General features: G+C 46.0%; 1 protein-coding gene across 8 annotated transcripts in view; it reads right to left on the bottom strand.

Annotated features, from left to right (window-relative positions):
- LOC124035785 (SH2 domain-containing adapter protein F-like) overlaps positions 1–17,791 on the bottom strand; it is a 127,409-nt gene that overhangs the window by 91,856 nt on the left and 17,762 nt on the right. For all 8 annotated transcript variants that reach the window (XM_046349501.1, XM_046349506.1, XM_046349504.1 and 5 more), the window contains exon 2: positions 7,770–7,911. In XM_046349501.1, the coding sequence (XP_046205457.1) occupies positions 7,770–7,911 (142 nt within the window). The remainder of the gene's footprint in view (positions 1–7,769; positions 7,912–17,791) is intronic.

Raw genomic sequence — 17,791 nt, 5'->3', positions numbered from 1 at the left:
CTTCCTGTTCCCTGGCCTTACTAAATTAGCCCTCAGCACCAAGGCCACAGAACGGTGGACTACACAGGCACAGCAGCATTAACCCTTTCTACACTACAGGTCGAGTCTGAAACCAGGAAGAAAGAAAGCCTTGTATTTGTGACAGCTGTGTACTTTAAGTACCAGGGCCTCTGTACCGGCAAGACAATTATCCTGACAAGCTCTCAACATTTTGCATGACACCCATAAAAAGACCGCAATGTCAAACTCTGGAGGAGAGGATCATGACAAAATAACACCGTGAAATCAGAAAACAAGGATACACTCAAATCCCCATTTCCATACAATCAGAACACATCACAGTGCAAAGCTGAGAAAATCCCCCTTTCAAGAGTTTAGCACTGTCTGTACATGTCCAGGATATACCTCAAGTTTCACCTCGGAGCAAAACCAGCTTACGGGCCAAGAAATGTGCCGGCACATGTATTAGTCTAGCTCTCATAGCCCTGAGTCAGTTTCCCCCCATATGAAAAAGCTACTGGAAACTACTCTGCATAGCGCTCTTCCTTTCTCTCCCCTGTAAGTGGCCCAATAAATAAAGCCACAGGTAGAGATGTACTGTGGGGAAACACCCAGCAATATGCAGATATCCCAGTCTGACATATTGCCATGCCAGCAATATCTCTGGCTATAAAACAGTGCCCTCCTCCTCCATAGAGCTGAGTGGGTAGTAGTAAGCCACGCCATAATGTGTGTGTGTATGGTGAGTAATTGGATTAATATCCCAAAGTAGGAACCACAACACATCTGGTTGGCATGGGATGCTCTAGTGCCAGCATTAGGAAACTTTTCCCAGCAGCACTGAGTGAGCGATTTGAGCATGTTCCAGTTGGAGCTTTATGAACTGTAGGTGAAAGCAGGTACTGCGGTTCCTCTCCCATGAGTCAGCTAGTGTGGTGGAAAAAGCCAAGGTTTCTGCTGTACTCGTGGGTTAATGTCCACTAGATAACTAGGTGGGTATGACTGGGAAGTGAGGATGAAATGATCCGGAAAGACACACTGTACAGTGAGGCTGCTTTGGTTGTGACAGTGTGTCGTAAATTCACCACAGAGACTCAGTTCTGTCATGGTCCTTAGGCCCAGGGGCTTGTTTTCTCCTCACCTGAGGTGATGTGGCTTGGCCCTGTAGCAGCCCAGGGTTCAGGGTGGTGGTGGGTACTGGACACGGCTGCCTGTGTTGGCTCATCACAGCCCAGTCATGCCGGTTGTTTGCACAACGCCTCCCACACACTGTGGGAAACATCTCATATGGCTGGCGGATTGGGCTGGGAAGGATGGGCCCCTGTGTGTGTGTGTGTGTGTGTGTGTGTGTGTGTGTGTGTGTGTGTGTGTGTGTGTGTGTGTGTGTGTGTGTGTGTGTGTGTGTGTGTGTGTGTGTGTGTGTGTGTGTGTGTGTGTGTGTGTGTGTGTGTGTGTGTGTGTGTGTGTGTGTGTGTGTGTGTGTGTGTGTGTGTGTCCACACACTCAGGGAGTGTCACGTCTATTACTGGAGTCGTTGAGAAATGGCCTGAAGAGTACAGCCCTGCAGTATACACACAGCCCTCTCTGTCTGCATGGCCCTGACTGCAAGTCTCAACAAATACAACAATATAACAGAGAGGAAAGGAGAGAGGAAAGAGGAAAAGTGAATCCGCAAAATATGATAATTCCGTCTTCCGGCAGCCCCATCTGTAATAAGCTGGTGGAGGTGCACGTGAAGAATGGCCCAGCTGATAGCTTAGAATGTGTGTGTGTGTGTGTGCGCACACATGCGTGGGACTGTGGGGTCTGCTGCACGGCTTGCCCATACACGAGCACACACACACACACAAAAGCACACACACCACACACAGTATCTCTGCAGACTTCCGCAGGCCCTGCTGTAAGCCAAAGCCAGTAAAAACAGAGAGGATTATGGATCAGACTTTACAGGTTGGTAAGTCATGACAAGCACCTCCAGCAGGTTCATAAATCAGATGGGGAGACTCCAGGGAGAGGGCTGGATTACACCTTATACACACACACACACCTCTGTCAGCGTAACCGTTAGAAAAATGCCTGTGTAATAACCTACTCTTTATCCTAGGCCACACATCATACATTTCACACTGTGTGTGTGTCGCACAAGTCAAACAAAAGGATTATGGCATTACAAATCCAGCAAACAGCTATTTCTTATTAGCCCACTTCAGAATTAGTCATCACCATTTTACCCAAAAACCCATGAAATCACAAACTAAAGACAAACTACAAAAACAAGGACTGTAATAATGTACACTCACTCCTAAAAGTGGTTATAACAAACAATCACTTGAGGCAAACAACAAATGTCTTTGCTCAGTGTTTAGTGCTACGCAATTATCAATCTGATTCCTAAATGCTAAAGAATCAACAACTCACGAGGCCATTAAATGAACAAAACATTTGGTCCCGTCGTCTGTTGAAGACAATAGAGGTTAAAACTACTTATCCTGCAGCAGAGGTATAGCCATTTAAAATATAGAACACAACGTTGAAATGAAAGCAGAGTTAAGTTACCAATACAATGTAAAGGGCTTAGAGTTATCGAAGTATGTTTCTGGAGACACACTGAGCACAGAAACCAAGGCACAAGCTAGCATCAGAGGTGGCATGGAAACATTCAAACCACTACATGCTCACGGCCGCAATGGTGTGACAGTTTCCTGTCCTCGTGGTTATAAGAAGGAATCGAAAAAGAACATTCAGAACGGTCTAGAGTTGGGCAAACACACCATAACAAACACACACTAGTATCTCAAAGTGAATAAGACTAACAGGCATAGTTGGAGTTGGCAGAGTTTGTCAGTGCAGGAAATGATGAATCTGATGGTGAACACAATGAGGCATACAAAAGCCGTTCTGAATGGATGAGACTGGATGTACACATGAAGACCCGAAGTACAGAAAACAACCAAGTGGTGTCTACCACCCCAGGGAGAAGACGACTGTACAGACTGGCTGCTTTGTGTCTTGGGTTGATGTGTATCCTACAAGATACTCTCAATATCACTCTCAATATCACCCCGAGTCTCCTCTACAGAGACTCTTCAGAGACTAGCTACATCAACATGACCAAAGTAAAAGACCAGTTACAGGTTGAGAAAGACGGTCTTCAGACAGAGCTCCCTGTACTGGAGTTGAACAAGCCTGGGATGGAGGCGTTTTTAAATCCAGTTGGTACTACATCTCTACTGAGAAGAGAAACTGGGAGGAGAGCAGGTGGGACTGTCTGAGGAGAGGAACTGACCTGGGGATCATAAACAGCAGAGAGGAACAGGTATTTGTAAACGGATTCTGGGAAGTCTGGATTGGTCTGACGGACAGAGATGAAGAGAGGATCTGGAATTGGGTGGATGGCACACCGCTTCCCACTGGGTACTGGGCGAGTCGACAGCCTAATAGTCATCTAGGATGGAACGAGGACTGTGCTGAGAAATGGCCACGTTTTCTTCTGTAGAAAAAAAGCTAGCATGATGCACCATGCAGCGAAGTGCATTTCTGGTCCTGTGAGAAATCGGCCTAGACCTAACTAAAACTTCAAACCCAACTAAAGTTAAACTCAAGTCAACTACTCTCGAACAGGATGTCATTAATAAAGACATCCGTGCTAGTGCTTAGTTACACAAATGAATAATGCTAATTAATTGCGCTTAAACATGCTCTGTTGATTTCAGTTACGGTATTGTCTATGTTCTCTTTCTCTATCTGTAGTAATTGTGTGTCAAAACTGTCATTTTCAAGTTGAATTAATAAACTGTATAACTCTGAGATGTATCTCAGACAAACTTTTCTTCAAAAGTTTGTTCCTGTGAGTCTGTATGGCTGTGAGTCTAGTGCGTGAAGAGACTCCGGGTTTGAGTGGTACAGACACATTGAATCTATGGAGAAACCTGAGACTGCATTTTTGGCTGGAATCGACAAGCAGAGGGGGGGGGGATAAACCAATATTAATAGAAACCAGTCTGATTTATCAATGATCCAGTGCCTCTAGTTAATTAGATACACATTTTATATGAAACTACAATTCACACGCCTCTGAAGGTTTAAACATTACAGTCGCTTTTATGTAGCGGTAAGCCCAATGCTCTTCAACAGTCTATATAAATGTGGTCGGTGTGAATTAAAGACGTGCTCTGTCGGAAAACCATAAATAGGAGAGCTAGGAGAGTTGTTGATTTGAGTATTACAGCCAGTCGATGCACATCAGTGAGGTCCAGTACCAGTGGACAGTAACACTGCCGGGGAAAATCTATTTCAGCCTGAACACAGACAAGACAAGACAGACAGAGAGAGAGACAAGAATTTCTGACCAGGCCTCACTCCAGTAAATCCCTCCACTGACATACTGCAGAGGTGTGGGCAGTGGCTCGTCTCCCTCTCCTGCCACAGAATTGTAGGACGCTAGCCTGACAAATATGCTCAACACTGCCAGAGCTTTGGCAGGACATTGGTCAATCAGGGGGAACATAGTAATTACACTGTCCATAGACAGAATACAAAGAATGGGGCCAATACAGACATTTCAACCAGCCAGTGTAATCCAGTGTAATCCTATGCATAAATCAAAGTCTCCTATTTGACACCTGCTTGATGAAACAATCACAGTGAATCCGTCCTTCAGTGCTCTGCTAGTTTACTGTCGTTATCAACAGGATGGCAGAAGTGGGCTGAATAAATCCAGAAAACAGCATCATTTCAAATGCTCCCTGACAGCTCTGTCAAAACAACAGCAAAACTAGAACTGGCAATCAACTGAATAAACTACAAGGAATACGCCTCTGAACAGTCTCTGAACACAGCAGAAATAGACATGGCCGTCAGTAAAACTGTATGATCCTTACAGACAGGGAGCTTTATTAATCGTGGCAGATATCTTCTTCTGATGAATGAGAAAATGTAAGTGTTGGACTAGTAAATGTATGTCAAAAGGATCTCCAATCTGATGCAGATCTGACGACGTACACAGACATGAGTTACACACCGAGGACATTCATACAGATATTTACTGATGTAAAGTTTGTTCGTGCTGTGTTATTATGTCTTACAATGTGATTGCTTGATTACTCTGATTGCTCGCAATCCACATTCCTATCAACCTTGTTGATTGGAAATATAAGGTTTCCAATTCAAATGCAAAAAAAGGGCTTTATAGCAGAAGCCTGGCAGGGTTATGACCATAAACCAGAAGTCTCTAGTCACATTAACCTCTCTAGGCTAGGGGGCGGTATTTTCCCATCCATATGAAAAGAGTGCCCAAAGTAAACTGCCTGCTACTCAGGCCCAGAAGCTAGGATATGCATATAATTAGTAGATTTGGATAGAAAACACTCTGAAGTTTCTAGAACTGTTTGAATGATGTCTGAGTATAACAGAACATATTTTGCAGGCGAAACCCCGAGGACAAACCATCCAGGAATATTTTGTTTGTTGAAGTGACAGAGCATTCAATGAATCTATGTGGATCTAGATTTCTAAGGCACTTGCTTGCAGTTCCTATCGCTTCCACTGGATGTCAACAGTCTTTAGAAATTGGTTGATGTTTTCCCTTTGTGTAATGAAGAAGTAGGGCTGTTCAGAACGAGGGTCGAGTCTAGTGTACTGATTTGGTTGGGGTGCACGACCTGAAAGCTTGCTCCACTTTGTTTTTATCCGCTATTGAATGCAGTTTATCCCGTCTTAAATTGTATCGATTATTTACGTTAAAAAAATACCTAAAGTTGTATTAGGAAAGTTGTTTGAAATGTTTGGACAAAGATTACAGGTAATTTATTAGATATTTTGTAGTCATGTTGCGCTAGTTGGAACCGGTGTTTATCTGGATCAAACACACCAAATAAATGGACATTTTGGAGATATAATAACGGAATGAATTGAACAAAAGAACAATGTGATGTTTATGGGACATATTGGAGTGCCAAAAGAAGAAGCTCTTCAAAGGTAAGGCATTAATTATATCGTTATTTCTGAGTTTTGTGTCGAGCCTGGCGGGATGAAATATGATCGTCTGTGTTTGTTTAATGGGGTGCTGTCCTCAGATAATCGCATGGTTTGCTTTTGCTGTAAAGCTTTTTTGATATCCGACACCGTGGCTGGATTAACAAGAAGATCAGCTTTATTTTGAGATATTGCATGTGTATTTTCAAGAATGTTAAATATTTACAATTCTGTAGTTTGGATTTGGCGCCCTGCACTTTCACTGGATGTTGGTCAGGTGGGACGGTAGCTTCCCATCTAGCCTAGAGAGGTTTTAAACCTTACTATCCAGCAGAGAGAAATGGTCAGGGTTGAAGGTCAAACCAGTGAAACTGATGAAGGCGAGAGGTTGTCAGGAGGGCCATTAAGTCCTAGCTTGTCATCATATGGAGCAGAAGAGGGGAGGGATGGCCACAGTAAAGTGGTTCTGCCATTACACTGGGGAGAGAGGGCGGGTGAGGGGACGGGGACGGGGACGGGGGGGGAGGAAGATGGAACCAAACATGGGAGAGGTCAGGACCTTCTAATCTCTTATAAAAACGCCTCGTCTTCTGAGCCTTGACATCCCTAATGGAACAGACCACTTAGTGACTGGTCCAAAGCCCCAGAATGTTCAGTGAGGGAATATGCTAATCGCAAGATTCTCCTTTACATATCTTGGAATTCTGTGCTTGTTTTCTTCATTCTTTGTTGATGTTGTTCTGTCCTCGCACACTGCATAATCATGTTCATTTTGACAAAGTTGTGGTGAGTAGGGTTTCTGCTGAATCCTAGCGTTAGCAGAGCTATTGTTGTCTCAAATCCATGTCTTCTTTCAGAGCAGTACGGTTGTCAACGAACATGACTAGCTCAAAGAAAAAATACATCTAAAGGCCTGTCTTTCCTGAAGATGTATTTGCTGTGGAGGTTGTTTTCACATTACCCATCTGCCAGTAGAATGTATTCTGTCTATTTAAGAGCAAAACAACTGCATTTAATTGTATTTCTGATACCCAGCTCTCCACAAAATCATTTTGTGGTCTACCGCATCTGTCATGTAGCATGCCACATGGCCATCTGACCAAGTCAATTAGTGGCAAGCCAACAAACATAAGGTCAAGTGACATATGGTGAAGTGACATGCTAATTATTTCTCAACAAAGAAGCAGCTTCCATATACAGACATGATGAAGGCTAAGATGCATTACTAGACATGTAATTCCACAGAGAGGCTGAGGTTGAATGGAAGGCTAATCCAAGGTACCAGACAGTTGACTAACAAATACGGTGTGCTAGCAGTCATATTAAACGCCACACTAAACCCAAACAGAGAGGTGAGTTAGAGTGAGTTAGTAAGAGGTAGAGGGTAGCATTGCTTTGCACTGCTTATATTTTTTTTAAACTTTGCTCTGCTCTGCCTTGCATGTTACCTCAGAGTGTGACGCCTCTGCCCTCGGGCTCAGCTGGCTCTGGCTGACAGCACCCGGTCAGGGCACCCACCCAGGGTCACGGGAACATTTAGGGTAGGACTGAGCTCTCTGGCAGCCAGGCAGTCGGTCCAATTACAAAGCCACAAGTCCTCAACGGCTGACCAGGGGGATACACGAGTCCCATCTCCCAAACGTCTGGAAAGACGAATGAAGGTGGCAACTGATAACTAACAAAGTTGTCTGCACTCACTACTCACTCTGGACAAGAGCGTCTGCTAAATGACTAAAATGTCAAATGTAATGTGCCGAGGTTTGAAGAGCCCAGGGGAGAACAGAGTACTGATCTACCTGCCATCATCTTCTGGGCCTCATAGGGCTCCATGTAGCCATCGTTCTCTGTGCTGGCCTGGGTCACCTTCTCAGTGGTGGCCTGGGTCCCCCCGTCCTGCTCCGCATCAAACGGGTCTGCATAGTCATCCAGGATAAGGAGCTGTAGGGAGAGAGGGAGGGAGGAAGGGGATGAGAGTAGGTGAGAAAAGATTTAGAATACATTTAACTGCTCTGTTTAAAACCACAACACATTCCGGAGCCCAGGGAGTTACATTTTCTCCTCATCTCCTGCCTCTGCAATGTAACTGGAACCTTAGGAGAGGAGTGGAGGTGACCGTATTAGTGATGGTACCCGTCTGGGCTCTGCAGGAACATGTGATCTCCACACGTCACAACACCCAGACAGAAGATTAAGAGCGAGAGAGACATAAATAACAGTCTCTTCCTCCGTATGTCTCAGTTCCACCATCTCCTCTTTAGACTTCATGCTCCCTGCTACGTCTAATTATACCGTGGCACTCTGACAGTGCCGGCTTTTCAAAAAGCGGGGAGAAAAAGGACAGCCCACAACTGGTAAACTGTCTTAAAGAGAAACAATTCTGCAGATGTACAGGGATTTGGCAGCGAGCCATGGCTAATTGCAGTCTTGCTCTCTTTACTAAGAATGTCTTGCAGAAGCTGGCAATTAAGTGGACATCCTGTCCTGAGCCCCAGAAATACAGCCAACTCTTAGGGTATCAAAATTACTGTCCACACACAGTTTCAGAATCTCTGGCCAGGGCAATTTCCTGAGGCCCAAGAAAACTGTTTCCTTCACATACAGAATTCTCTTCCAGATAACAAAGTAAATATTTCAAGTTCTCTCCCATCTGCCATGTTGGACAGGGACTCCAAAGAGAGAGGCTGACCAAAGGGGGTTTGGACCAGAGGGGTGTTGGACTGGCTAATACCAGTACCAGTAGGTGGAAAAAAACATGGGTTATCTTCAGTTGGGACTCTTCAGAATCAATAGTGGTGCCAATCTGTTCACTCAGCGGGCAGACAGACGGACTGGAGGAGTGGGGGGATCCTGGGTCCAAAAACTGAGAAACAACTCAACTGAGACCTACCCTGACTAAGTCAACACACACACACACACACACACACAAAATGTGCAGACAAGCATACTGTACATTGACAAGCACACACAGGACACATTTGCAGAGACAATCACACACACGCAGTCAAGCACACACACGCACACACAGGAAAGGAGTCGATTGGCACTACACCCCATGAGTCATACATTAGCAGGAAGAGGTTGGTTTTCTCATTCTAAATAAGCTCTTCAGTCATCTAGTGGACAAAGCTGGGCAATCCTAGGGTGAACTAGACTACTGCATGCCATGGCTGTACCGACCAACCAACCAACTGTCCTTAAACACAACCACAGCCCTTCCTCCACACCCTTCTCAGGAGTACAGCCCACAGGGGAAGACACCTGCCAAGCCTCCCAGGCAGGGACTTTAAGGGGGAACCGAGGAATCCAGTACAGTACGATCTCTATCTAAAGCATTTCCCCAAACTCCAGGTTTTCACACCACCTGGGAAAGCACCGTCCTTCTCCGTCTGATCCAGTTTTGATTTCACTGAACAAGATAAGATACGATGTGCAAAACTGAAACCTTTCAAAGTGCAACGCATTAAAGAGTGAAAATATCACATTGGATGATGCAATAAGAGGAGAGGATGATTTATAGGAGGAAGGGCATATGCTCCAACAGATCACCTACACGAATCGGTAGATTAGTCACTAGACAGGTTTTAAAATCAAATTAAATTAAATGTGCTTCATACTGGCCACAGTGTGGTATACACCGATGGCCTGCCTCCTGCTTTTCCGTCCGTTTTCGGGACATAACATAAGTAGGACTAGTTTGCCACAGCGTAATTATGGGTTCCTCCTCTGTTTTTCTTAAGTGATATTAAAAGAGGAAATGCATCCAATGCAAACACTCTTTTGGCTTGTTTTTCTGCCACAAATATAATACATCTCCCGCACAACTTTAATTCAATTCAGCCAGTCAGGTTACAGATGTCCCTGAAGTATTCAAAAGTTACATGTTTCCCCTCACATGGAGTATCTTTATCCACTTCACACTATATACCACCTTCGGTCTGTGTCCATATGAATACAGTAGCACAGCCCAAACCAGATACTAAGTCATCCTGACAAAAACAAGGGAGTGTGTACTCACAGCCAGTCTGACTGAACACATTCCATGTGGGAGAGAGCAAGTGAGAGAACCTCAGTGCATTAAGCTGCCTCTGTAGGGCAGGCAGCAGTGTACGCCAGGAGGCGTCCGTTTGTCCACGTGGTAAACCCAGCAGAGAAAGCCTGGTTTAGTAATTCAAAGGAAACTGTGCCTTATGACTGGCATGCCTTTAACCCCATACTTACTATATCTTAGTGTATATGAAAGTAGATATTCAACGACTCATGTCAGTGCCCTCCTCAGAGAGGGCACGATACCTGTCAGTAGGACAGTTCTACTCTACGTCCTCATTCGACACCTTTCCCGTGTTAGCGTACTGCCACAAAGCTGTAGCTAGCTTGACAGCGGATGGTTGCCGTGCCCACAAACATTATATTATTGTGTGGTCCTGTCATCAAACACCAGGGACCAAAAAAAGATGTATGTATTAAACAAAGTGGAAAAGAACATTGCAATCAAGCCAGACATACTGTATATTTAGCCCTGTGACTGGTCTTGTTCGCTCAAATCATTTTTCAGTCAGCCGACGAAAGCTCTTTTTAGCATGTGGTAATGTTGCTGCTGCTGAGGGAGAGAGGAGAGCCTTTCTGCTTGTCCTCTGGAGCCTGAAGCAGAGGATGATACCGAGGCTGGTCCTGGATGGCAGCGTCCTGCCTCCCACTAGCTCTCCTTATCGCTTAGTACTAGCTACCCCACCAGATTTTCATATTTTAGAACTATTTTTTTTCTCCAGAGATTTTAATTTATGTGTCGACAGCGATTTCTCTGCCTAAGATGCCAAGAAACAGCCTTTAAAAAAACATAGAAAAGAAGCAATGGAATGGACAACCTACATTCCATTTGATATTTCTCCACATCAATCTAACAGTTCCATATCCATTATTCAGTAAAACATTATTTAGGGGAAACAAGCAAACAACTCAGTGCAAATGAAAGTAAAAGTTGGCAGTTACCACACTACTTGGGTGTTGACTTTCCCCTGCCTTGGGCCACATCTAAAAAAGTATTTGGGAGGAGGGGTTCAATTAGTCTGAGTGTTTTTGGGAGTTACCCCTTCTCTGTAACGGTCCCGCCACACTGCACTAATGCAACCCAGCTGGAGGAGTAAGGGAACATGGAGAGAGGGGACCATCAGAGACGAGGCTCTGCCTGCCTGCTTCCCTGCCTGCCTTCCCGGGGCCTCCCTGCCTACCAGTTTCCCTGCCTGCCTTCCCGGGGCCTCCCTGCCTACCAGTTTCCCTACCTGCCTTCCCGGGGCCACCCTGCCTGCCTGCTTCCCTACCTGCCTTCCCGGGGCCTCCCTGCCTACCAGTTTCCCTACCTGCCTTCCCGGGGCCACCCTGCCTGCCTGCTTCCCTACCTGCCTTCCCGGGGCCTCCCTGCCTACCTGCTTCCCTACCTGCCTTCCCGGGGCCACCCTGCCTGCCTGCTTCCCTACCTGCCTTCCCGGGGCCACCCTGCCTGCCTGCTTCCCTACCTGCCTTCCCGGGGCCACCCTGCCTGCCTGCTTCCCTACCTGCCTTCCGGGGCCACCCTGCCTGCCTGCTTCCCTACCTGCCTTCCCGGGGCCACCCTGCCTGCCTGCTTCCCTACCTGCCTTCCCGGGGCCTCCCTGCCTACCAGTTTCCCTGCCTACCAGTTTGCCTGCCTGCCTGCCTGCTTCCCTACCTGCCTTCCCGGGGCCTCCCTGCCTACCAGTTTCCCTGCCTGCCTGCCTGCCTGCTTCCCTACCTGCCTTCCCGGGGCCACCCTGCCTGCCTGCTTCCCTACCTGCCTTCCCGGGGCCACCCTGCCTGCCTGCTTCCCTACCTGCCTTCCCGGGGCCTCCCTGCCTACCAGTTTCCCTGCCTACCAGTTTGCCTGCCTGCCTGCCTGCCTGCCTGCTTCCCTACCTGCCCCGGGCCTCCTGCCTACCAGTTTCCCTGCCTGCCTGCCTGCCTGCTTCCCTACCTGCCTTCCCCGGGCCTCCTGCCTACCAGTTTCCCTGCCTGCCTGGGCCTCCCTGCCTGCCTGCTTCCCTACCTGCCTTCCCGGGGCCTCCCTGCCTACCAGTTTCCCTGCCTGCCTGCCTGCCTGCTTCCCTACCTGCCTTCCCGGGGCCTCCCTGCCTACCAGTTTCCCTGCCTGCCTTCCCGGGGCCTCCCTGCCTGCCTGCTTCCCTACCTGCCTTCCCGGGGCCTCCCTGCCTACCAGTTTCCCTGCCTGCCTGCCTGCCTGCCTGCCTGCCTGCTTCCCTACCTGCCTTCCCGGGGCCTCCCTGCCTACCAGTTTCCCTGCCTCCCTGCCTGCCTGCTTCCCTACCTGCCTTCCCGGGGCCTCCCTGCCTGCCTGCTTCCCTACCTGCCTTCCAGGGGCCTCCCTGCCTACCAGTTTCCCTGCCTGCCTCTCTGCCAGCCCACCCGCCTCCAACCCTCCCTGGCGGCCTGCTTGCCTGGGGACCCACCATCTGTCTGCTGGTATGTCAGGACCACAGCCAAGCCACCGCATGAAAGTCAAATTCATCCACAGTGAGTGCAATACTGCAGTGCTTCTAAATAGAGTTCTATACTGTATGTGAGCTTTTCTAAGCAGATATGTAAGCTGTGAGTAGCCTAACAAAGCAACCTTGTAGACTTATGACATCTCGCCCCCCCTGGAAGGACATGTCACTACACTGCAGCAGCACAGACAGAACATACTTAATGACTCCTGGTGTCGTGCTGAGCTACCAGGTTCACCAGGTCTTACACCTGCAGCTGCTTAGATAGCCAGTCAGTCATAGTAGGAGAAATAGCCCCACACTGCTTAAAATACATTGCAGCTCTCAAGAAATGAAATCTATTTCGAATCAGTGTGAGCCTAGTGAGAGCATTATCTTAGGAGAGCGAGTGTAACAGGCACCTGCCACTTGGCATTCCACACAGTTAGCAGAGAGACAGAGCTTCTGAGATTACAATTCAATTGGGCTGCAGTCCTCCATTATTTATTTATTTAACCAGGTCGGCCAGTTGAGAACAAGTTCTCATTTACAACTGCAACCTGGCCAAGATAAAGCAAAGCAGTGCGACAAAAACAACACAGAGTACAGTCAATAACACAATAGGTATGCAGTGTGTGCAAATGAAGTAAGGAGGTAAGGCAATAAATATGCCAATATTGGCGAAGTAATTACAATTTAGCAATTTACACTGGAGTGAGATATGTGCAGATGAGGATGTGCAACTGGAAATACTGGTGTGCAAAAGAGCAGAAAAACAAAAACAAATATGGGGATGAGGTAGGTAGTTGGTTGGATGGGCTATTTACAGATGGGATATTTACCAGATGGGCTGTGTACAACTGCAGCGATTGGTAAGATGCTCTGACTGCTGATGCTTAAAGTTAGTGAGGGGAGATGTAAGTCTCCAACTTCAGTGATTTTTGAAATTCATTCCAGTCATTGGCAGCAGAGAACTGGAAGGACAGGCGGCCAAAGCAGGTGTTGGCTTTGGGGATGACCAGTGAGATATACCTGCTGGAGCACGTGCTATGGATGGGTGTTGCTATGGTGACCATTGAGCTGAGATAAGGTGGAGCTTTACCTAGCAAATACTTACAGATTAAATTGAGCCAGTGGGTTTGGCGACTAATATGTAGCGAGGACCATCCAAAGAGAGCATACAGGTCACAGTAGTGGTTAGTATATGGGGCTTTGGTGACAAAACAGATGGCACTGTGATAGACTACATCCAATTTGCTGAGTAGAGTGTTGGAGGCTATTTTGTAAATGACATCGCCGAAGTCAAGGATCGGTAGGATAGTCAGTTTTACGAGGGTACGTTTGGCAGCATGAGTGAAGGAGGCTTTCTTGCGAAATAGGAAGCCGATTCTAGATTTACCTTTGGATTGGAGATGCTTAATGTGAGTCTGGAAGGAGAGTTTACAGTCTAGCCAGACACCCAGGTATTTAAAATTGTACACATATTCTAAGTCAGAACCATCCAGAGTAGTGATGCTAGTCAGGTGGGGCGGGTGCGGACAGCAATCGGTTGAAGAGCATGCATTTCGTTTTACTAGCATTTAAGAGCAGTTGGAGGCCATGGAAGGAGTGTTGTATGGCGTTGAAGCTTGTTTTGAGGTTTGTTAACACAGTGTCCAAAGAAGGGCCAGATGTATACAGAATGGTGCCGTCTGCGTAGAGGTGGATCAAAGAATCTCTCGCAGCAAGAGCAACATCATTGATATATATAGAGAAAAGACTCTGCCTGAGAATTTAACCCTGTGGCACCCCCATAGAAACTGCCAGAGGTCCATAAATCAGGCCCTCCGATTTGACACACTGAACTACTGAGTCTGCCGATAAGAATACGGTGATTGACAGAGTCTAAAGTCTTGGCCAAGTCGATGAAGACGGCTGCACAGTACAGTCTTTTATCGTTGGCGGTTATGATATCATTTAGGACCTTGAGTGTGGCTGAGTTGCACCCATGAACAGCTCGGAAACCAGATTTTATAGCTGAGAAGGTATGGTGGGATTCGAAACGGTCCGTGATCTGTTTGTTCACCTGGCTTTCGAAGACTTTAGAAAGGCAGGGCAGGATGGATATAGGTCTGTAACAGTTTGGGTCTAGAACGTCTCGCCCTTAGAAGAGGGGATGGCCGCGGCCGTTTTTCCAATCTTTTGGAATCTCTGACGATACGAAAGAGAGGTTGAACAGACTAGTAATAGGGGTTGCAACAATGGCGGCCAATAATTTTAGGAAGAGGGTACAGATTGTCTAGCCCAGCTGATTTGTAGTGAGCCAGATTTTGAATATATTTCAAAACATCAGCTGTCTGGATTTGGGTGAAGGAGAAGCGGGGGAGCTTGGGCCAGTTGCTGTGGGGGGTAGAGAGCTGTTGGCCGGGGTTGGGGTAGCCAGGTGCAAAGCATGGCCAGCCGTAGAGAAATGCTTATTGAAATTTTTGATTATTGTGGATTTATCAGTGGTGACAGTGTTTCCTAGTTTCAGTGCAGTATGCAGCTGGGAGGAGGTAATCTTATTCTCCATGGACTTTACAATGTCCCAAAACATTGGGAATTAGTGCTGCAGGGTGCAAATTTCTGTTTGTAAAAGCTAGCGTTTGCTTTGCTAATTGACTGTGCGTATTGGTTCCTGACTTCCCTGAAAAGTTGCATATTGCGGGGACTATTCAAAGCTATTGCAGTACGCCCCAGGGTGTTTTTGTGCTGGTCAAGGGCTGTCAAGTCTGAAGTGAACCAAGGGCTATATCTGTCCTTGGTTCTACATTTTTTGAAAGGGACATGCTTATTTAATTAAGATGGTGAGGAAAGCACTTTTAAAGAACCAGGCATCCTCTGACAGGATGAGGTCAATATCCTTCCAGGATAACCGGACCAGGTCGATTAGAAAGGCCTGCTCGCAGAAGTGTTTTCCAGTGATGAGGGGTGGCCGTTTGACTGCGGACCCATAAGGGAGGCAGGCAATGAGGCAGCGATCGCTGAGATCATGGTTGAAAACAGCTGAGGTGTATTTGGCGTAGAGGTCGACCGATTATGATTTTTCAACGTTGATACCGATTATTGGAGGCCCAAAAAAGCAGATACCGATTAATCGTCCGATTTTTTAAAACTATTTATTTATAATAATGACAATTACAACAATACTGAATTAACACTTATTTTAACTTAATATAAAACATAAATAAAATCAATTTAGCCTCAAATAAATAATTAAACATGTTCAATTTGGTTTAAAAATGCAAAAACTAAGTGTTGGAGAAGAAAGTAATATGTGCCATGTAAAAAAAAGCTAACGTTTAAGTTCCTTGCTCAAAACATATGAAAGTTGGTGGTTCCTTTTAACATGAGACTTCAATATTCCAAGGTAAGAGGTTTTAGGTTGTAGTTAATATAGTATTTATAGGACTATTTGTTTCTATACCATTTGTATTTCATATACCTTTGACTATTGGATGTTCTTATAGGCACTATATTATTGCCAGTGTAACAATATAGCTTCCGTCCCCCCCTCGCCCCTACCTGGGCTTGAACCAGGAACACATCGACAACAGCCACACTTGAAGCATCGTTACCCATCACTCCACAAAAGCCGCGGCCCTTGCAGAGCAAGGGAAATAACTACTCCAAATCTAAAAGCAAGTGACGTTTGAAACAGTATTAGCGCACACCCAGCTAACTAGCTAGCCATTTCACATTGGTTACACCAGCTGATAGGCTTGAAGTCATAAACAGCACTGTGCTTGCGAAGAGCTGCTGGCAAAACGCACGAAAGTGCTGTTTGATTGAATGATTACCGGCCTGCTGCTGCTCAGTCCGACTGCTCTATCAAATCAGACTTAATTATAACATAACACACAGAAATACGAGCCTTCCGGAAACTATCATTTCGAAAACAAAACGTTTATTATGTCAGTTAAATTTTTTAATCTAACGGGTGGCATTCCTAAGTCTAAATATTCTTGATACATTGCACAACCTTCAATGTATATCATAATTACGTAAAATTCTGGCAAATTAGTTCGCAATGAGCCAGGCAAGCTCAAACTGTTGAATATACCCTGACTCTGCGTGCAATGAACGCAAGAGAAATGACATATTGCCTGCTAAACTGGATTAGTAGTTATAACTAGTGATTATGATTGATTGTTTTTTATAAGATACATTTAATGCTAGCTAGCAATTTACCTTGGCTTCTACTGCGTTCGCGTAACAGGCAGGCTACTCGTGGAGTGCAATGGTTAGAGCGTTGGACTAGTTAACTGTGCGGTTGCAAGATTGGAACCCCTGAGCTGACAAGGGAAAATCTGTCGTTCTGCCCCTGCACAATGCAGTTAACACACAGTTCCTAGGCAGTCATTGAAAATAAGAATGTGTTCTTAACTGACTTGCCTAGTTAAATAAAAGGTATTAAAAAAAATATTTATTTTATTTTTAATAAATCGGAAATCGGCGCCCAAAAATACCCTAATTAATCGGCCATTCCAATTAATCGGTCAACCTCTAATTTGGAGGGCAAGTTGGTCAGGATGATATCCATGAGGGTGCCCATGTTTACAGATTTGGGATTGTGCCTGGTAGGTTCCTTGATCATTTGTGTGAGATTGAGGGCAGCTAGCTTAGATTGTAGGACGTCAGAACTAGGAAAAAAGACCAATCTTCTTTTTCCCACACCATCACATGCAAACCAAGTGGATCTAACAGGCAATTATCATATAGAGCATCTGGGGCCATAAAAGGGAGAACAAAGTTTTAGTTTGTGGTCATCGTATAGAATGATAGGGTTTTGGCAGTATGCTGCACCAATGTATAGCTTTCCCACACGTCCGTAACTATTTAGTTAAATATGCCATTCCATCATTGACATTTCATAAGCAAAATCTAACTCTTCAAGCTATAAACACCAAAAAACAAATAATAACAAAAGTAAACTACCATTAGATGCACCAGATAGTCATGTGTGTGCGTGAGTGTCTAATGACAGCCAGCGCCCTTGCTAGCCATTTGAGTAGCCACTTGAACGACTGGTGACAGTGAAGTAAGGTGAAGACGTTACACAGAAATGTGACAAATGTCACAGCTGGTCCAGAAAGGATGAGGGATGCCAGAGCTACTGGGGGCTGAAGCCTCCCCCACCTCTCCCCCTACACCAGACCACCACAAGAGTCGACATACTGGAGAAGGAGGGGGGAGGAGGGGGGTAAATAGGAACTGGCATTTGTGATTTATGTCTCCACGCCACAGAGGATTTGAGCCACTGATAACCTAATACAACTCAGGGCTTAGCTGCTCGATTGAATTACGGC

This window comes from Oncorhynchus gorbuscha, linkage group LG05 (assembly GCF_021184085.1).
Source record: "Oncorhynchus gorbuscha isolate QuinsamMale2020 ecotype Even-year linkage group LG05, OgorEven_v1.0, whole genome shotgun sequence".
In the NCBI taxonomy this organism is placed as follows: domain Eukaryota; kingdom Metazoa; phylum Chordata; class Actinopteri; order Salmoniformes; family Salmonidae; genus Oncorhynchus; species Oncorhynchus gorbuscha.
This window is presented reverse-complemented; position numbering and strand designations above follow the sequence as displayed.